At 46.9% G+C, this 17636-nt stretch overlaps 1 protein-coding gene across 4 annotated transcripts in view; it reads left to right on the top strand.

The window, feature by feature from the left end:
• Nucleotides 1-3664: 3664 nt before the first annotated feature.
• TMCO6 (transmembrane and coiled-coil domains 6) overlaps nucleotides 3665-17636 on the top strand; it is a 229559-nt gene continuing 215587 nt past the window's right edge. For 2 of the 4 annotated variants that reach the window (XM_086931385.1, XM_086931383.1), the window contains exon 1: nucleotides 3697-3797. Coding sequence is in view for 1 of the 4 variants with exons in the window: in XM_086931382.1 (XP_086787508.1) it covers nucleotides 3769-3797 (29 nt within the window). In the remaining 3 variants the exon portion in view is untranslated. Of the gene's footprint in view, nucleotides 3798-3825; nucleotides 3863-17636 lie in introns of those variants that run through there. The other 2 variants (XM_086931382.1, XM_086931384.1) reach the window with 2 other exon arrangements.

The raw sequence follows: 17636 nt of genomic DNA, 5'->3' as shown, positions 1-17636 counted from the left end.
AAAGCCAAATGGGAAGGTCCGGCTCTGTGTGGACCTGAGGGAGCTCAACAAAAACCTCATAGTGGAGAGATTCCCGCTCCCCAGGATTGAGGAGATGCTAGCCAGGACAAAAGGCATTACTCACTTCTCCACCATAGACCTAACATCGGCATACTACCAGATAGAACTCCACCCGTCGAGCAGAAAGTACACAGCGTTCATCACACCCTTTGGATGTTACCAATTCAAAAGAATGCCCTTCGGCCTGGCATCCGCCGCAGCTGTTTTCCAGAAGCTCATGCACAGGTTGTTCAAGGACATCGCGGGGGTGCAATACTTCCAAGATGACATCCTAGTGATGGGCACGGACAAACGCGACCACGATGAGAAACTCCATAAGGTCCTGAAAGTGCTGCAAGGCAAAGGAATGACGGCGGAGTGGAGCAAGTGCAGGATCGGTTCTCGCACAGTGACTTACCTAGGACACGAGATAGGAACACGAGGAATCTCGCCAAAGGAGCAGAACGTGAAGGCGATAAAGGATGCCAAGGCCCCATCAACCAAAGAGGAAGTTCGGTCATTCCTAGGAATGGCCGAGTATTACAGCAGGTTTGTTAGACAATTTGCCACAAGAACACACAGGATGAGACTACTGACCAGGCTAAATACAAAATTCGAATGGGATGAGGAAGCCCAGGCCGAATTTGAGGCCATTAAGGACTGTATCAGCCATGCCATTCCCCTGCAGGGATTCGCCCCCACAGACAAGTCCATAGTGACAACGGACGCCAGTGACAAGGGCTTGGGGGCTGTCTTGGCGCAGGAGAGGGAAGACGGAACAAGAGAAACCATCAGTTTTGCATCCCGGGCGCTGTCCCCGACGGAACAGAGGTACAGCGTAATTGAAAAAGAGATGCTGGCGGTCACGTGGGCGCTGTGCAAATTTCGCCAGTTCATATGGGGCACGAGATTCAGGCTCCAGACGGACCACAAGCCACTCATCAAAGTGTTGACGTCATCGGGTCATGACACGGCCACCCCGAGGATAGCAAAAATGACCCTGAAATTGCTGGATTTCACATACGATGTGGAATATCTCCCAGGTACGCAAAACAAGGTGGCAGATTACCTCAGCCGGGCAGCGGCAATGGAGGAAGCTCCGGGAGAGTCTCAGGACACAGAGGAGATGGTTGCCAGCATGGAAGACCATGAGTCGTCCATCAGTGCGCAGGAGTGGCAAGCGGCATATGACCTCGATGAGGAGAAGATGGAGGTAAAGAAACATCTCACGTTGGGGTGGCCGGATAAGAAGAAGCTGACGGAGGGGGTCAGGCGCTTCTATGAGATGAGGGAAGAATTGTCCCTGAGTGACTCGGGAATCTTCTTGTACAGAGGAGAGAGAGTGGTGCCCCCAGTGACGCTGATACCCCGACTCCTGAAGGTGCTCCACGAGGGGCATCTGGGCATAGTGAAGACCAAGGCTTTGGTCAAGCAAATGTATTGGTGGCCAGGAATGGATGACCACATCGAGAGACAGGTGCGGGAGTGTGAACAGTGCCAAGGAGCGGACAAAGTGCTACGCCCACTCCGCCCAGCATTAGGAAAATTCGACACCCCACACGGCCCATGGGAGGAAGTGGCCATAGACATCCTTGGGCCCATTCTGGACAACAGAGGAGTGAATAAGTACATATGTGTGGTAGTAGACAAGTACTCCAAGTGGCCAGAGGCAGACATACAAGAGTCGATGGACACCGACACGATCTTGAAGTTTCTGACAGGGCTGTTCCTCAGGGAAGGAATACCCAGAGCCATCCTAAGTGACAACGGACCGCAGTTTGTGTCAGATAAGTGGAAGAAATACATGAAGAGGAACGGAATCGAAGTAAGACACACGGCAGTATACCATCCAGCATGCAATGGTCAAGTCGAGAGGTTCAATAGAGTGCTAATGGGCTCCATTCAGGCAGCAATAGCGCAAGGAAAGGACTGGGAAACAGAAATGATGAACATGATATGGGCCTACAGGATAACGCCCTCAGTGGTGGGGTACAGCCCGTTTCAAGTGTTAAGAGGCAGGTATCCCTTCACAAGGGACAACGTAGCATGGAGGGAGAAGACCATCACCAGCAAGTGGTCCCCGGCCGTGGTGCAACACAACCTGGAGAAGGCCCAGAAAATCTACGCAGCACACTATAACAAACGTCGTGGCACCAAGGACACAGAGCTGGAAGAAGGGGAGTGGGTGAGGATCAAGCTCCCTACTTTACAGAGGAAGGGCGAAAGCAAATTCAGCCAGCCGCTACAAGTCAAGGAGGTGCGGGGCAGGGCGGCCCTCCTCAGTGATGGCAGAGTCTGGTCGCAGGATCGAATGGCCAGGGTAAACAAAATCCTAGTCTGGCCCAAGACTGAGGAAATCGAGAGGAGTTTGGACCACCAGGAGGCTCTCCCGCTCCCTGAGTACGGCGCAGACGTCCAAGAGGAAAGCATAAGGGAGGACCATGGAATAGCAGTGGGGAGAGCCAGGCCGATGGACGGAGAAGCAATACAAGTGAGTGCGGAGCCGAGTACAGGCGGGAGAGGAACTGAGATGTCCCAAGGAGAGACAGCGGTGAGAGAGAACATGCCGGTAAGACACACCCGCAGCGGAAGGGCAGTTGTAGTGCCCTCTCGTTATAATGACTTTGTGATGAATGGACACTAGATTGGTGCCAGCCCCCGGGCACTCCACATAGACTTTGGACACTATGAAGGACACCACCCTGGGGAGGAAATGTTATGTTTAGTATTGTGTAAAGGGGGGAGATATGTGGTGTGCGCTCTAGCCTATCGGCGCATACGGGATTACGCGATGCGCCGTAGGCTAGAGCGTCATAGGCGCGCATGCGCAGGAGGTGAAAGTGAAACGGCGCGGAGGCAGAAATCGGCAGTTGGCGACCGGAGCAGTCGGCTGTTAGACGCTCGGCGCCCTTAGTTTATACTTTGTGTCTTGTAAGAGAATAAATGCATTCTTATACACCATAAACCGTGTCAGTGCATTCCAGTGGGAGAAAGGAACATTACAGTCAGCTATGTACAGAAGATTTTATATAAAGATCTACTTAAGAAAGATCTACTTAAGAATCGTGTTTGAACCTTAGAAGAATGTTAGGAACGTGAACAGATGGTCGGTATCTTTCTCTTGGAAAGAAGGCCCCACATGCACACAGAGAAAGTTACTTTGTCTGCTGCGTGTGTGAAAGCCATCAGGTGAACAATGGATAAAGGGTTTACATTCATTGTGTCATCTGGGTGAATCCCTAAACTAACTGGCTTCAAATGGAAAGCTTTGTCAAGAGCACAATTGCAAATTTCCCAATTGTTCGCCATAGTTCCTCCATTGAAACAAGCTGGAATGAGGCTCGTCCGAGCTGTAAGCATTGAGTCTTGCTTAAAAATGTTTCTTGTTCACCAAAACAGAACGAAAAGTAGGTCACATTATAATTGCACGTTTAAAACCAAACACATTTTCGATTAGAGTTTGGTGCAAAAGAACGTTTACGAAAAGCCTTACCGATATGTTGGTGTCTTTTAGTTATTGACATACGACTGGATGATAGCAATTTATTATAATAAAATGTCTGATTTTTTTTTAAACTGTTGATAACTTTATTGATGTTTTCGTGTTGGAATATCACACTAGTATAAAATGGCCGCCACGTTTATGCTTTCGTCTCGAAAGACTGTAATCTGGAGTGGTCTGAAGTCCGTCTTTGATTGCCTGTCTGATTTTGTTAACGTTTGGATTGGATGGGATCAGGCAACACTTGTGCTGCTGGGTAAGTACTAGTAGTGTAGCGTTGTGGGTATCTGACGGTGCTGCTCTTGGGAGCCTTGTTAATAGGTAACAGGAATGCAGATGCTAAGTGTTTTAAGGGTTCATTTCAATGTTCAGGATTTAGGTGCTGATTTATTGATCTCCCCTTTCAAAGTAACGTAGCTAATTTGGTGTTCAAGTAAAGGCAAACAAGTGTGGTTCACATCAGAATCATTTATATTAGTAATGTAAAGATGTAGTTCATCTCAGGTTGATATTTTTGTAGGGAGCTAGGACGATTCACCTATTAGAGTTCAAATAGGGAGTAATTGTGGCTATTAAACACGCCTTTCGGTTAAACTTCGGTTACTGTAATAGTATTAGCAGTTCTTCATTTGTAAACAAAAAAAATACGTGTCAGGTTGCTCGTCAGGATGCCTTTGCAGCTTGCACCACATATTGCCCATCCCAACGACAGTACCCGCACAACTATTAATCATCTAATTCCTACAAGGGTGATAATTAGACTATTACGGGGCCCCAGAGATATAAGAATGACTTGGGCGGCACTAATTGTCATTTTTAAAGTAGATTGAATCATGAATTAACTGCTGTTGTCATATCTAAATTAGCCAGACAGGGCGACCTTGTGGCAGACTGTTAAGCACGGTGTTGACAAGTGCCGATGCGGAGCACTGGGAAACCACCGGCTCAAATTAAGCTTGGAGTAATTGGGAGAATGGTAGATGTGGTATTCAGATAACGTGTTCACTTCTGCACTGCAGACCAACAAGTTTCCTACTCTTGCTTGAGTATGCTGCGATTTGTAGAGATTTGTATTCATTATAAAACTAGGGCTACAATTCCCAGATTGCAAAGAAAATCCCACGACTGGCTGGCTAAATTACACATGGAACTATTAAATTTACGAGCTCTGCTTCTGCCTATGCCAAGGCAAAAATAGTGGTATACCTTATGTCGTATATTATCATATAACCACTCTGTCTGTTGTTGAAAGACCTAGTGTGGAACATACTAATATGAATGATTTATTTATATTGCACAGTTACTTAAAACCATTTGCAATACGTCTTACATACAGTTTAAAAGGAAATTGAAGCAACAATTATAAAAGAAAGACATTTGCATGCAACACTATCAAAACATTATAAAAAAAAGTAAGTATGCACATTGGTAAGACGGCAAGAAACTGCCAGTTCAACATTTTTGCAAAGTTTCATGTAAGTTCTAAAATTTAATAGCTAAAATAACATCTTCACCGACTGGTTAGTGGAGGCACATTACTTATTAAGCCAAATTGTCTTTCATCTTGCCTGACCCCTCTAGATTCCATAAGCCTAATTCGAAGCCCGACCATGTATTTCCCAAACCTGGCCAAGTCAGACAGAAGACTGCAGGAAAAAAGTACCGAAATGGCTTCTTTTCCTGTTCTAACCCCATTGCGCAGCCACATTTGTTTTAAAAGAATCTGACGAGGCCGAAGCATACCGGGACAGCAACCAATCAAGTGTAGCAGAGATTCGTGTTTATAGTTGCAGAGTCTGCGTCTGATTTTATGTTCAAGGGACTTCCCCCCCAGGGTTTGATTCTTTGATTTGGAGGGCCACTAGTCTGGCCCATAACATGTTTTTTAGTGCTTTCCTTCCCAGAGCTTGATTAAGATAGGGCTGGATTTTATGCCCATTATATGATGTTAGCAGCCCATGTGGCCCACTTCCTGTTACGTATTCGCTAGGTCATTTGTGTGCGACAATTGAAAACATTGTTTATTAATTGCGTTTTTAATGGCCAGATAGTTTATTGATCCTTCCTGACAATTTTCGATTGCCAAACCCAGTGTTTCCACCGCTTTTTACATGTAACCTTGCCGCAGGTTGGTGGTCTCTCCATAAATTGGCTTAAACATACTATTTAAGCTTCCGGCTGAAGCTGTTAAAACTTGATAGTAGTACTCTGCATGTGTTCCCAGGCATTCCTTACTTTGTTGCCTTAGGCCGAATTTAAATGAATTAGGCTATTGCGAGTATATTTGGGAAGTTTAAAAATGCGTTTGTAGGCCAGGCATTGCACTTTGTCCAACATTGCGTCCATTTTGCCAGGAAATACCAGCTGTGCATAACCTGCAGTTGCCCTAATTTTAGATTATATTACTTTTCTAATAGGGGCTGATGTTGGCTGTGCATTAACTCATTTAATTTGCATAGCGAAAAGATTGTTGACTCTTCTCTGGCCTTCCTTTTGTGCATATGTGATGTTGCGTTACCTGTTTCACTTAGCCAGCACCCGAGATAATTGTATGATCTCGTGTTATTAATGATTTCCTTGCCCACATGCCATTTCAATAAAGATTTTTCGGGGAAATGGCCAAAAAGGACTACTTTCGTTTTTTGAGCTTTTATTATAAGCTCATTGCTTTCATTGTACTTATTGAAGGTGTCTAGGCCTCTTTGTAGCCCGATTCTTTTGTGTGGTTGTTAGACCTGTCTGCTTCTGGGGATACTCTTACCATTATTATTTATTTTTGTCCCCCTTAGCCTCCCAGAGTTTCTATTTTTATTTTTACATATGTCCATCAGGATTTTTCAATGCTGTCAGGGGGCTAGGTGTTCCTTGGCTATGACGCCATTTTTCCCTCATAACCTGTGAGGCCTAGTCAGGCCCCTTGAAAATCTAGGGACCTCCAGAAACCTAAAATGGTGTCCACCAACTGCCACAACGGACACTACTGGAGGACAGGCCCATAGGCTAACATAGGGAACTTTCTAGAATCAACTAGAGACTTCTGCAGGTCTCAGGCCACCCTATATAAGGCCAGTGACCAGCAGCCATTTTGTGCTGACCCAAGAGTGGAGGAGTGAGGCAGTGGTGAGAGGAGGTGGACGCACTGAGAGCAGCTAGTTTGTCTTGGAGGCAGACAGTCACTTCAGAGGGACGTTCCCCCTTTAGCCTCTGACCAATCCCTCCCCATACATCAATTGCTGAGAAGAAAAGCTACCTGAGTGTGAAGGAAGACCCTTCTTAACCTGAGCCCCAGTGAACCCTGTCAGGGAGCTCTTAAAAGAGGATTTCCCACACTTCCAATTTCACCTACCAGCGTGGAAGAACAGCTGTGAGCCCCGTGACGTGGCTGGAGTTTCTTGTCGTGCCCTGGTGAAGCCGTGGGTCTGTGGAGCCTTAAAAGACCTAATGAGCGAGGGCGCTGCTTGAGAACCTCCTTCCTGTGAAGCCGGTGAGGGAAGTGACTGGGGAAGAGCAGCGGCGCTGCTCCGATCGTCTGTGGGACCCCGGGGGCACCGGCCGCGTTAATTGAAGCAAGAAAGCGCTTCCGCGCATGTCCCCAACGAGATCACTACTGGAGGCAGGAGGGGCCTAGGTTCGGGCAGGCCCAGAAGAGTAGCGACTCCGAGGTGAGCAGCGTCCTTCCTGTGAGCGGCCGTGCAGAGGCGGGAGAAGAGCGAGCGCTTCCGCGCATGCCCGGCGGGGTAGTGCATCGCCTGAGGAGAGACGCCGAGGGAGCGCTTCAGGTTCGTTCGTGAACCGCCGTGCAGAGGGCGCCGATCCCTCGTGGTGAAGAGAGGGAAAGAAGGCCAAGGTGTGTTGCTTCGTTTTGCCTTCCCCGCTCGAGTGTCACGGAGAGGAGCGGACACGAGCAGGGAGGGGAGAGTTGAGATCCCAACTGATCCACCGCCCAGCCCCAAGCAAAGCGCCGGCTCGGCGGAAGAAAGGGAGAGAGAGGCAGTGAAGTCGGCAGGCGCCCTAAGGCAGCGGTGACGCGTGGGGACTGGGACAACATCGTCCCCACGCTAAAGTAAGGAGCAGGGAAGAGGGGCCCCTGGGAAATTCTGAGAACTGGGGACCGCTTAATGCTAGTTAAGACTCTTAGCTGTGGAGAGGAGGAATAAGAGTTCACTATAGAATCCAAGGTTAATTAAAGCTGAGATCTAGCTTGGTATCCCAGGGTAATTACAGAATTGGATACAGAATAGTGATGCTATGGCTTATTGAGAGTTACTACTGAAGCAGGCTAATATCTCTGCAAGTGGCACATTGAAACTGTAATGAAATGTACATGCCAGGTCTGTAATGTAAATGTGTAACCTGTATAGAGAATAGTACTGACTGTGAAGTCTGAGTGATAAAGTAATTTTGTGAGATTGATAACAGTTTCTTACCAAGGAAATGTACCCATGAATTAGCGTTCCTGGAGTGGGAAAAATACTGAGGTTGATGTAACACAGGTGCATTATTACTGAACTAATTGTAAACCCATTTTGCATGAAAAGAAGAGTCAAATTATTTTTATAAAAGGTAATGGTATTTTTCCAAACATTGGTGTTGTGTCTTTTATTTTAGTGGTTCATCACTGAGTTACTGTGAGTGAGACTTGTAAGCACTTAACCAACGCCTTGAGTTTAGCTGTAACCACTACTGTGCCAAGCTACCATATGTAGACTTGGATATCCTAGGTCCAACAGTGGTCCATTACCACTAAGTCGTCTGCGTATTGTAAAATTTGCAGTTTGTTCCCGATTTTCAGGGTTACGAGGCTGGCGTTAAGAAGCTTCTTCCCCAGATCGACGGTGTATAAATTAAACAGTGCGGGGGCAAGTACACATCCCTGTTTTAATCCGCGGTTTGTCAGGCACTTCTTCATTATGATGTTATCCGCTAGCTTCACTTTGATCCAGGTATTACTATATAGTGCGATAATGGCATTGAGGAGACCTGCTGGAATATGCCAATTACTCAATTTTTCCCAGAGCTTATGTCGGGGTACCCCGTCAAAGGCAGATGAGTAATCAACAAAGCATGCAAAAACTGGTTTATTGTTTTTGCAATTAGCTTGCTGGATCAAATACGACAAAGCCACAATGTTATCAATTGCAGAGCAACCCTTCCAGAATCCAGTCTGAAAGTGGGGGAGGATTTTGTTCTCTTTAATCCATCTATTTAGTTTCTTCAGTAAGGTTCTAGCATAGGCTTTTCCTTCAATGTCCGGGAGGGCAATTAGTCTATAATTTTTTGGGTCTGTATTGTCCCCTCTCGTGAAGATTAGGTGCAGAAAAGACCTTCGCCATGAGTCTGGAACTTTTGCTTTCAGTCTACATTCGATGAACAGTTTAGAGAGAATTTCTCCCCAATAAACTGGATCTTCTCTAAAGATGGCTCCTGGGAAGCCATTGGGCCCGGGTGCCCCATCTTTTCTTATTATTACTTGGTTGACTGCGATACCGTCTTGATCGTTGCCCAAGGATTCCACAGGGGCCTCCGTATCTGTATCTTCACTATATACGGGACAGACCTCGTAGCTTTCAGGGTCTATGGAAATTGCTTTCTCAATATAGATTGAAGCGACATGTCTCAGCCAAGCATCCGCGTGTACCAAGTTGCGCCTGTCAACTTAACCTTTCTTCAGGTTTGCTATGTATTGCGAAAGCTGTCGTTGTTTGTGAGGTTTTGAGAGCTCGTGGATTGTTGCCCAATCTTTCTCTAATTTTTCTTGTTTGAGAGACCATAACAAATGTCTATGCTTCTTAGATATGTCTTTACACCTCTCCCTTGTTTCCTGGGTTCCTACGATTTTTTGTACTCTTTTTGCCCTCTTTAAATTATGTGTTATTGTGGTTAGTTTTATGTTGTTGTGTCTGAATCGTAAGGTATACGTTGTGGTACCCGATGAGCTGACTTTGTGGTCATTAACCAATATGGCTTTTAGAGTTCCAAACCACTTTGTCCAGTTTTCCAATACTAGGTTAACTTCCCGGACACTTCTCTTTTTCTTTCCAAACGTTAAACCGCTTTACTTGGTGCTTGGTCCATTTTTGCCTTTTAATTAGTGTGTGTTCTTCAACCCCTGCTGACTGGGATACTACGGCTGCTTGTTCACTCTGTAAAAAGCCAAAGTTTAGATCCACCTGCAATAATTTGTGGTCACTAGTTTCATGTGCTTTCGCTTCAAAGTTGACAATTGTCTGGTGTTAGAACCGGGGTCTCTAGTTGGCAGGGGTATGCACCCTAGTCCAAGTAGGGACCACCGCTTCCGACCTGGTAGCTTGGCGCAGAGCAGCAAAGGCATAACTTCAGAGGCAATGTGTAAAGTATTTGTGCAACACGCAGCAGCAGTGACGCAATAAGAAGCACTCACACCAGTTGTTTATAAAAATATAAAATAGCTTTATCTCAAAGTTATGCAAGGTCCCCAATTGGTAGGATCAATAATCAGGTTAATCCAGTTCCACGTAGGATCAAACTAAACCCAGTTCCTAGGCAGGTTCAATAGTAAAATAAATCCAGGTTTCAGGCAAGATCACTAATCCAAATGGCACATTGCATGCTCTTCTCTGTACTGTCTCCAAGTGTTTGCTTATGGTACCAAGTTCGTTTTAGGGCTGCTCGTGCGGCAAAGAGTTCACTCTAGGTAGCTCTTATGGTCAAAATTCACTCTAGGAACGTTCTTGTGTAGCGTAATGAGTGGGCCTCACACAGAAATGGCGCTCCCAGTGTGAGGGTTCACCTATTGCCTGTGGTTAAGTAAATGCCTGTGAGGCCTCTGGTAGGCCAATTGTGCAATTATGGCCGTCCCGCTATGGGTCTCTCTAGCCCCCCCCCCAACAGTATCTGGCGGCCCCGTAATTCACTTAAAGGCAGGCACCGGCACTCGTTAGTGAAGAGGGCCATCCCCGCAGCCTACCACTCACTCCCGCCAACCTTTTCCACACGGCAGCTTAACTCTACCCGCTGTTCATTACCTGCGGTTGGGGGGTGAGCCGGACATCATCGGGGGAGCTCTCCTTCCCTCTGGGGCACTTTCCAGCCGTCGGGGTGACTCTTCCTGGCCCGGTCCGAGCTGGGGAAGCCCTCGAAGCCAGTCCAAAGGGAGAGTGGCAGACCGATGACGCTACGGGACTCCCGGGCAGCGGCAAGCAATCCCTGCGCGGCCTGGGGCTGACGTCGCACCAATCCCAGCGCGGCTTCTCCTGATGCTTGAGGCAGCGCATTCAGGGCCCCAGGCTAACGATGGTGATTTGGGGGTGAGGTAGCGCTTTCCCTCACAGCGCTATACAGTCCAATTAAATCCTGGGCGGCGGCAGTGCTTCAAAAGAGGGAGTTTCCCTCACACACTCTCGGTGTTGCAGAGGCAGGCTGTGAAGAGAAGGTACATGTTGCTGCCTTGGTAAATGCTGCAGGGGCAGTTCGCTGAAGAGGGAAACTGTTGTTGCCCTTATAGATTCTGCAAAGAAAGTTTCCACTAAAAAGAAAACGATGTGGTCTTTAAAGCTCTGCAGAGGCAGTTTTTAGACAAAGGGCAGTAGTCCCCTAAAGGCAGTTCTGAGGTAGATTGTGGAGACACTCTGGTGATGTTTCTTCAGTCTCCTCTTGCAGGGCAGGATCAACAGGCAGTAGCGCAGCTCAGCAGGTTGTGGGTCAGCAGTTCCTTGGAGCAGTCAACCTCCTTCCCAGTGGCGATCCTCTTGCGCAGCAGTCCTCACTCCAGCAGGGATTCTTCCAGGTCCAGCAGTGTAACCAGAATCTGAGGCCAGGACCCTCCCTTATATATTCTACAATCCAGGGGCTAGAATGTGGTGGAAGTCTCTGGAAGGGTCTGGGGGCAGGGGCTTCTGGAAGAGTCCAGGGAGTGCTGGCATGTTCCCTGCCTTCCCTGACCTAGCTGTCACAGTGACGAGAGACAGGCCGTTAAGGCTACAGTGGGCAGCCCATTACAGCTCATCCCAGGGAAGAAGGTGTGAATCATCACTCCCACCTCCCAACCCAGGCAGGCTATCAGTATGTAGAGGGGAGGGGGGAGTCTGCAGAGCCTAATCTAAGTGCAGGCAGGAAAAGGTCCACTTTATAAAAGTGGGATCCCTAGCGTAGTAATGCCCAAACCCTATATATCATTGGAAAGGGTTCCCCGCCCCGAGTCCAACAAGACCAAACATGACAGACTTATTAGGTCCCTGTCAGAAGTTATCCCATAAGGGGAGGTTCCCAATATTAGCCTATGGAGGATTAGCCTAACTGCGGTAGCATTGGCTTGTGGCAGATATGCCAACCTCACAAGGTTTTAGGGGAGAGCACCCGCACCTCAGCACTGTTTAGCAGTGGTGAGGCGCCCAGAGTCCTAAGTTCAACAAAATGTAAGGTAAAAATGGGAGGCAAAAAGGGCAAAAATGTAGGGGAGACCACCCTAAGGCTGACAGGTCTAACATCCGGGATAGCAGGTTGCATAGAAAGATGTAGTCAATTGTGGAACAGTTCTTAAATGTGGCCGCACCCGAGAGCTTGGAGTCTGGATTTTTTTGGGTTTCACTGGCGGATTTTAGGTCATAGTTTTTTTAGGAAAGAGTTAAAAACCCTTTCAGAGCTGGTTAGACCTAGACTGTCATTCTGATATGTTCCCAGGTGATGCATATTAAAGTCTCCTACGAATACTTTAGCCGAAAGCACATTAGGGTATAAGATTTTCTTTATTAGAGTTATGATATTTTTAGTGGCATCCAATTTTTTCTGACCTTGTGCATTTAGATATAGGTTTATAACTAGGATTGGGGCACTATCTTTACGGTCCCTATCGCCCTCTATTATGAGCGCCTGTAACGCATCAGCTAAATTTTTACCCTTTTTACTGTCATCTGTTTTAGATGTTTTAGGTAAATCAAAATGTCCCCAGAGGGTCTACCAAACCAGTTGTTTTTGGTTGCTAGTTTGTGAAAGCCGGCATAGGCTTTGAGGTGTACATAATCTGTGGCCCAGGTCTCTTGTACAATGTCTCCTTCCCGCAGTATTTTTGTGGCAGTTTCATGTTTACGTGCTTTGCGTATTTCTGCCACATTCCACGAGATGATTTTGAGAGTAGAGAGCAATTTGTGGTTGGTGTAGGGTATACTGAACCTTTCTGATGTTAAGGGTTTTACAATTGGAGACCCTTGTTGATAACATAGGGTGTCTAATGTGACCACTTGGACTTCAGGAATATTGAGTGCCTCTTTGTGGCTCTCTGCTTATCCTATTAAATTGATTGTTTGTTTGCATTTTGAGTGACCCTTCATCTTTTACACTCCTACTTATAGTTGTGTCCTCCTGTCTCCTAACTGATATGATTAATTTCTTGTAGTTTTTGTCTACATGTCTTTTTGATGTTCCTCTGAGTATCCCTTGTGAGTACTCTTTCCTATTCATTATTGTTGTTTGCCGGCTCCTGAAGAATTGATGGGTACTTTTCTTGTTCTGGTGCACTTACACAAATGCCCCAGTTTTTAAAGATGTCTTTTTCTCTGAGCACAGCTTCAGCCGTGTGTTGGTTTAACCAGGTTACTATGGTGTCTTCTTAAATGATGTCATTTTTTAATTCAATTTGGACGCACACTATGTCCTCACTTTTTGTGTAAGACAGTGAGGGTATGTGTTGAAGGAGCCGTAGTAAGTTTCCCCTGTTCAATATATCCCTTTGATTTGTACTGCGGCCGAAGAATTGTTTAAACCTATTTCTGACATAGATGGGAGTTGATATTGTTCCTGACGGAGGTTTGGGGTATGATGTATCTTTGTACTGTATCTCCCCTGTTGTGTTGTCAGAATTAATAATCTAGATTCTTTGATTTTTAGGTCCTTCTCCCATTGTTTCCTTAAGCGACCCATAGTCAGACTTGTCATTACCCGGCTCATTTATTATTTGTGCGATTTCCTTTGTTGTACTACCATTTTCGGTGCATGTTAAGACCTGCAGCGTTGGTGGACTTAATGTAACCTTGTCTGTGTGGTCGTCTTCACCCAAGGATTTGTTTTGTTTTTGAGTTTTAGTAAATATCGGGTATAATTTGTTTGATGTTCGCCTTTCTTGTGTTTGGGGGGAATTGATTGTATCCTCTGTAAAGACGTGCGTTGGCTGACCCCTGCTCCTTGTGATTTGTGTAGACTTTTGACGTTTTAATTGTTTTTTTAATTTTTTCTTCATACGTCGTGAAAGCTTCGACTCAATATTACTAGTTAAAATTTCTTGGTTCCTTTCCTTATCAGGGGTTCCAGTAGTTTCAATTATTTGATTGGTAGTTGTTGGGTCCGAGTTTATATTTGAAATTAAATTTGTACAGACTGTTTTTGTTATCTTTTCTTGGATGAGTTGTTTATTTGTCCCAATTCTTCTATTACTTACTGTTTGAGCTGTTAGTAATTTTAAGTCTTCAATAAGAGTGGCAAGCATTTCTGGGATTGATACCAGTTTATCAATTGTTGGCCCACAGGCACAATCTGTGTTTAAGGAAATTGCATATTCTTGGGCTGGTGTTATCAGCTTATTCAAGTTAGCTAATTTTTGGTCAATCCCTGATATTGTTGTTGCCATACTGTTTAGCAGGTCCACTTGGACATCCATCTTATTTGATTGGTAATTCAATGCTTCTAGTGTAAGTTGAGATGTTTTAAAGAATATATCCCATATTGATCCTGTGTCTGTTGTTACTTCTGAGTGTGTGGTCTCAATATTTTGGCCGTGGTTGACCCTTGCCGGAGAGTTATTAAGAAAGGTTACACTTTCAGCTGTTACCTGAGTCGGGTTAGTTAGTATGTTGTCTCTTTGGAGCTGTAGGTTCCGAGATCTGAATCAGCCTGCTATAGGCTGCAGCTCCCTCCCCACCATGATTTTTCTCTCCTGGTCCCTCATTTATTTCGATGTTTTGTGTGGTTTGTGATGATACTGTATCAATTGGTCTTTGTGTTTTAGGGACCATTGCACCTAAGTCCTCGTATTGTTCCGCATGTTGTATGAGGTTTGAGGCAGGCTTGATGACTTTTACCTCTACCTCAATTGTCTGTTGGGCCCCATTGATGTAAAATTGCTCTTGAAAATGTTGCGGCGTTTGTTTGGCAGGGGTTTCAATAGAGTGCTTGTCCCTTTGAAATGAGACATCTTTATTTCTTACGAGGTCCCGATCCTTGATTGACCCCCAAGATTGGTCCATTTGTTCCATATGGTCGTGGACCCGCTGGGGCCCAATTACCATTATGGGCTCTAAGTTAGTTTGGTATTTCTTCAAATTGTGAGCCCCTACTTGAGTAGATGGTAAAATCGGGTCTGGTAAACGCTGCTCCCCTCCTTTCAGCTGTTCGAGGTGGGATAACATTACGTCCGCTGGATCTTTTAAAAAGTCAAACTTATTTGGTATACTGGTTGATTTGGCAAACTATCTGTACACTGGTGCAATTAGAGGCTGCACCCCACCTTCTGATTTTGCTTTGTTGTTGTTTTTTACCGTTGATCCTTGAGTTTCCTTTTTCCTTTTTGAGAATGGAAGTGTCGCTCTTTCTCGTCCTGATCTCATAATGTTTATAGAGAGCGCCTTATTGCTCTTTAATTTGCCTTACGGTCGGTGTTCTACTACCCCACGGCACAAACCTATTATTAGGCCAGCCGTGGAAATTATAATAAAGATGCTTCCACCTGCCCCCTTGATTTGTCTTTACATTTATTTTCCTCACAATTTTCTTTTGGGGGGGGGGGGGTTTATGCCCTTTGTAATTATTTTCTTTTTACTACTTATGGAGTGCCCCTGGCAGTGCCTGGGGTGTTAATGACCTGAGAGCATATACGGCCAAGCTGGTTGTATGGCCTGATATCGTTTTTTAGGTCTCGCGCCTGCGATTGCAGGGGCAAAGCCCCTGCTGTCGCAAAGCGGGTCTATTGCAATCGTTTCAGTCCTTTCAGCTTTCAAGGACTACCAAGAGGAGACAGGAGACTGGCACGCGCACGCAGCCTGCCGGAATCGAATCAGGTCGCGCGCGCGTGACCACGCGCTCCGATTCCGGCAGGCTGTTCAGAACACATGCACACGCAGGCAGGCACACATGCAGGCACACACAACACACACACAGACAGATGCATGCACACACACACCACACACACACACACAGACAGACGCACACACACACACAGATGCGCAAACACAGGCGCACACATCCCCCCCCCACTCACGGGGCTCTTTCAGCGTGTTCCGTGTCCCTGTCTCTCTCGTCAGCCAGTGGGTCAGTCTCAAGCTCCCTCCGCAGCGCTGGTCTTCACCCGCAACAAGTGAATTGGTATTCACATTTATTTAATGTTTTCCGTTTCCCCCCCACTTCCCGCTACTTTCTGCGTGACAGAAAGATTAGGCATCCACGGGAAGGGTAGTTCGGTGGGATTAACTACCTGCTGCAGGGAATCCTCTAGACTAGTTTTAAACTGCAAATGTATTTAAAACTTCTGCGGTTCTTGTTTGTTTGTCTCCTTTCTCTGCTCAGTATTTAATTGAAACTCCCAGTCTCAATCCGAGAGAGCTGGCAGCAGCTCCTGCGGGCTGTCTGTAGGATCGCGGTGTCCAGCTGTGAGGGGCCCTCCCCGCCCATCCACCCCCTCCTGCCTACCTCCCCCCCCCCCCCCCCCCACACGCACCGAAGACCTGTTCATTTTGATGCTAATAGACCACCTCCTCCAAGGCTCGCGGCCCCGTCTGGAGTTCGGGCGGGGGGGGCGACAGTCACCCCATGATGTGCGTCCTCCGGCCCCCCATTGTCATTCTGCAGGTAATGAATGGGGCCGATACAAGGCCCGCCCAGGCTTCCCCCCCCCCTCACCTGCAGCTGGCTCAGGCTGTTGGGTGGAAGAACCCGCCCAGGTATGTGGGGGCAGGGCGCGGAGCTCCGCTCTGCCCCGGCCCTGCCCGCAGGAGTCACAGGTACGTGGGGGTGCGGAGGGGGCTGGGTGGAGGGGAGAGGAGGGCGGACCTCCACTGCAGGAAGTCACCCATTCACAAGCACACCCTGGACCCGAGATGCGAAACCAAACAGACACGTCCTTCGCCACCTTCCAGCGGTGCCAGCTTCTCACTTCTGGTGGAGGGGCCCGGGGGTCACCACCTGCAGCTGGAGGGCACCTCATGGAAAATGAACATCAGTCCTGGAGGCTGCACCCACCCTGGGCGCTGAAGCGAGGCTCCTTTCATGACCCCAGCATGCTCCCAGCATGCTCCCATCAACAGACGCACATGTTAAGGCATAAATAGGGCGCAGGAATTATGCGGCAGGAGAGGCTCAAGCTATGCCGCAGGGTGCAGCAAATTATGTGGCAAGAAAAGGCAAATCACGCGGCAGAATGAGGCACAATGTGTAATAGTATTACTTCATTTTTCATAATTTTCAAACTTAGTAACATCAGCTGTGGATTGGCTGTGCCACACCAGAACAACACCCAAATATAGCAGAAGCAACAGAAAGGTGACTAGTCCGGCTTTGCAAAGGTCCTCCACCGCGTGCAACACGTGTCAATGCGTCTTTAGTCACTTTTAAACCGTTTGAGAAACAAACCATTTTATTTTTTGTTAAAAACCTGCAAAACATGAGGCAGAGGATGGATCATGTGGCGAATGCGGCAAATCTATAGCAACATGGTCATCCGCAGAAATGTTTCCAGGGGGGGGGGGGGGCAACATTTTAACTTCATCACCATCCTCCGACATGATTGAGCACAAGTATTAAATACATTTAAAAAAATCTAATAAGACAAAGAGCTTAAATAAACAAAGAAATCCATAGGGGGAAGAGAAAAATCTTGTGAGGCGCCACATCCGATAACCTGGCAAGTAATAAAACAGAGGGAAAACTAAAAATGACCGGAAAAAAAACATTCTAAATCAGGTTGATGCGGTTCTAGACATGGGTACTCACAAACTTTCTCTCAGGGGCCAAATTTACAGTGTGGTTTGTGGCCGAGGGCCGCACTGGTGGGGGCGAGGTCAGGGAGGGAGGGGGGTGGGGCTAGAGCAACAAAAAAACTATGACCATGAGGTTGAACACAGACCCTGCAGCGGAC

This window comes from Lissotriton vulgaris, chromosome 7 (assembly GCF_964263255.1).
Source record: "Lissotriton vulgaris chromosome 7, aLisVul1.2, whole genome shotgun sequence".
Taxonomy (NCBI): Eukaryota; Metazoa; Chordata; class Amphibia; order Caudata; family Salamandridae; genus Lissotriton; species Lissotriton vulgaris.
This window is presented reverse-complemented; position numbering and strand designations above follow the sequence as displayed.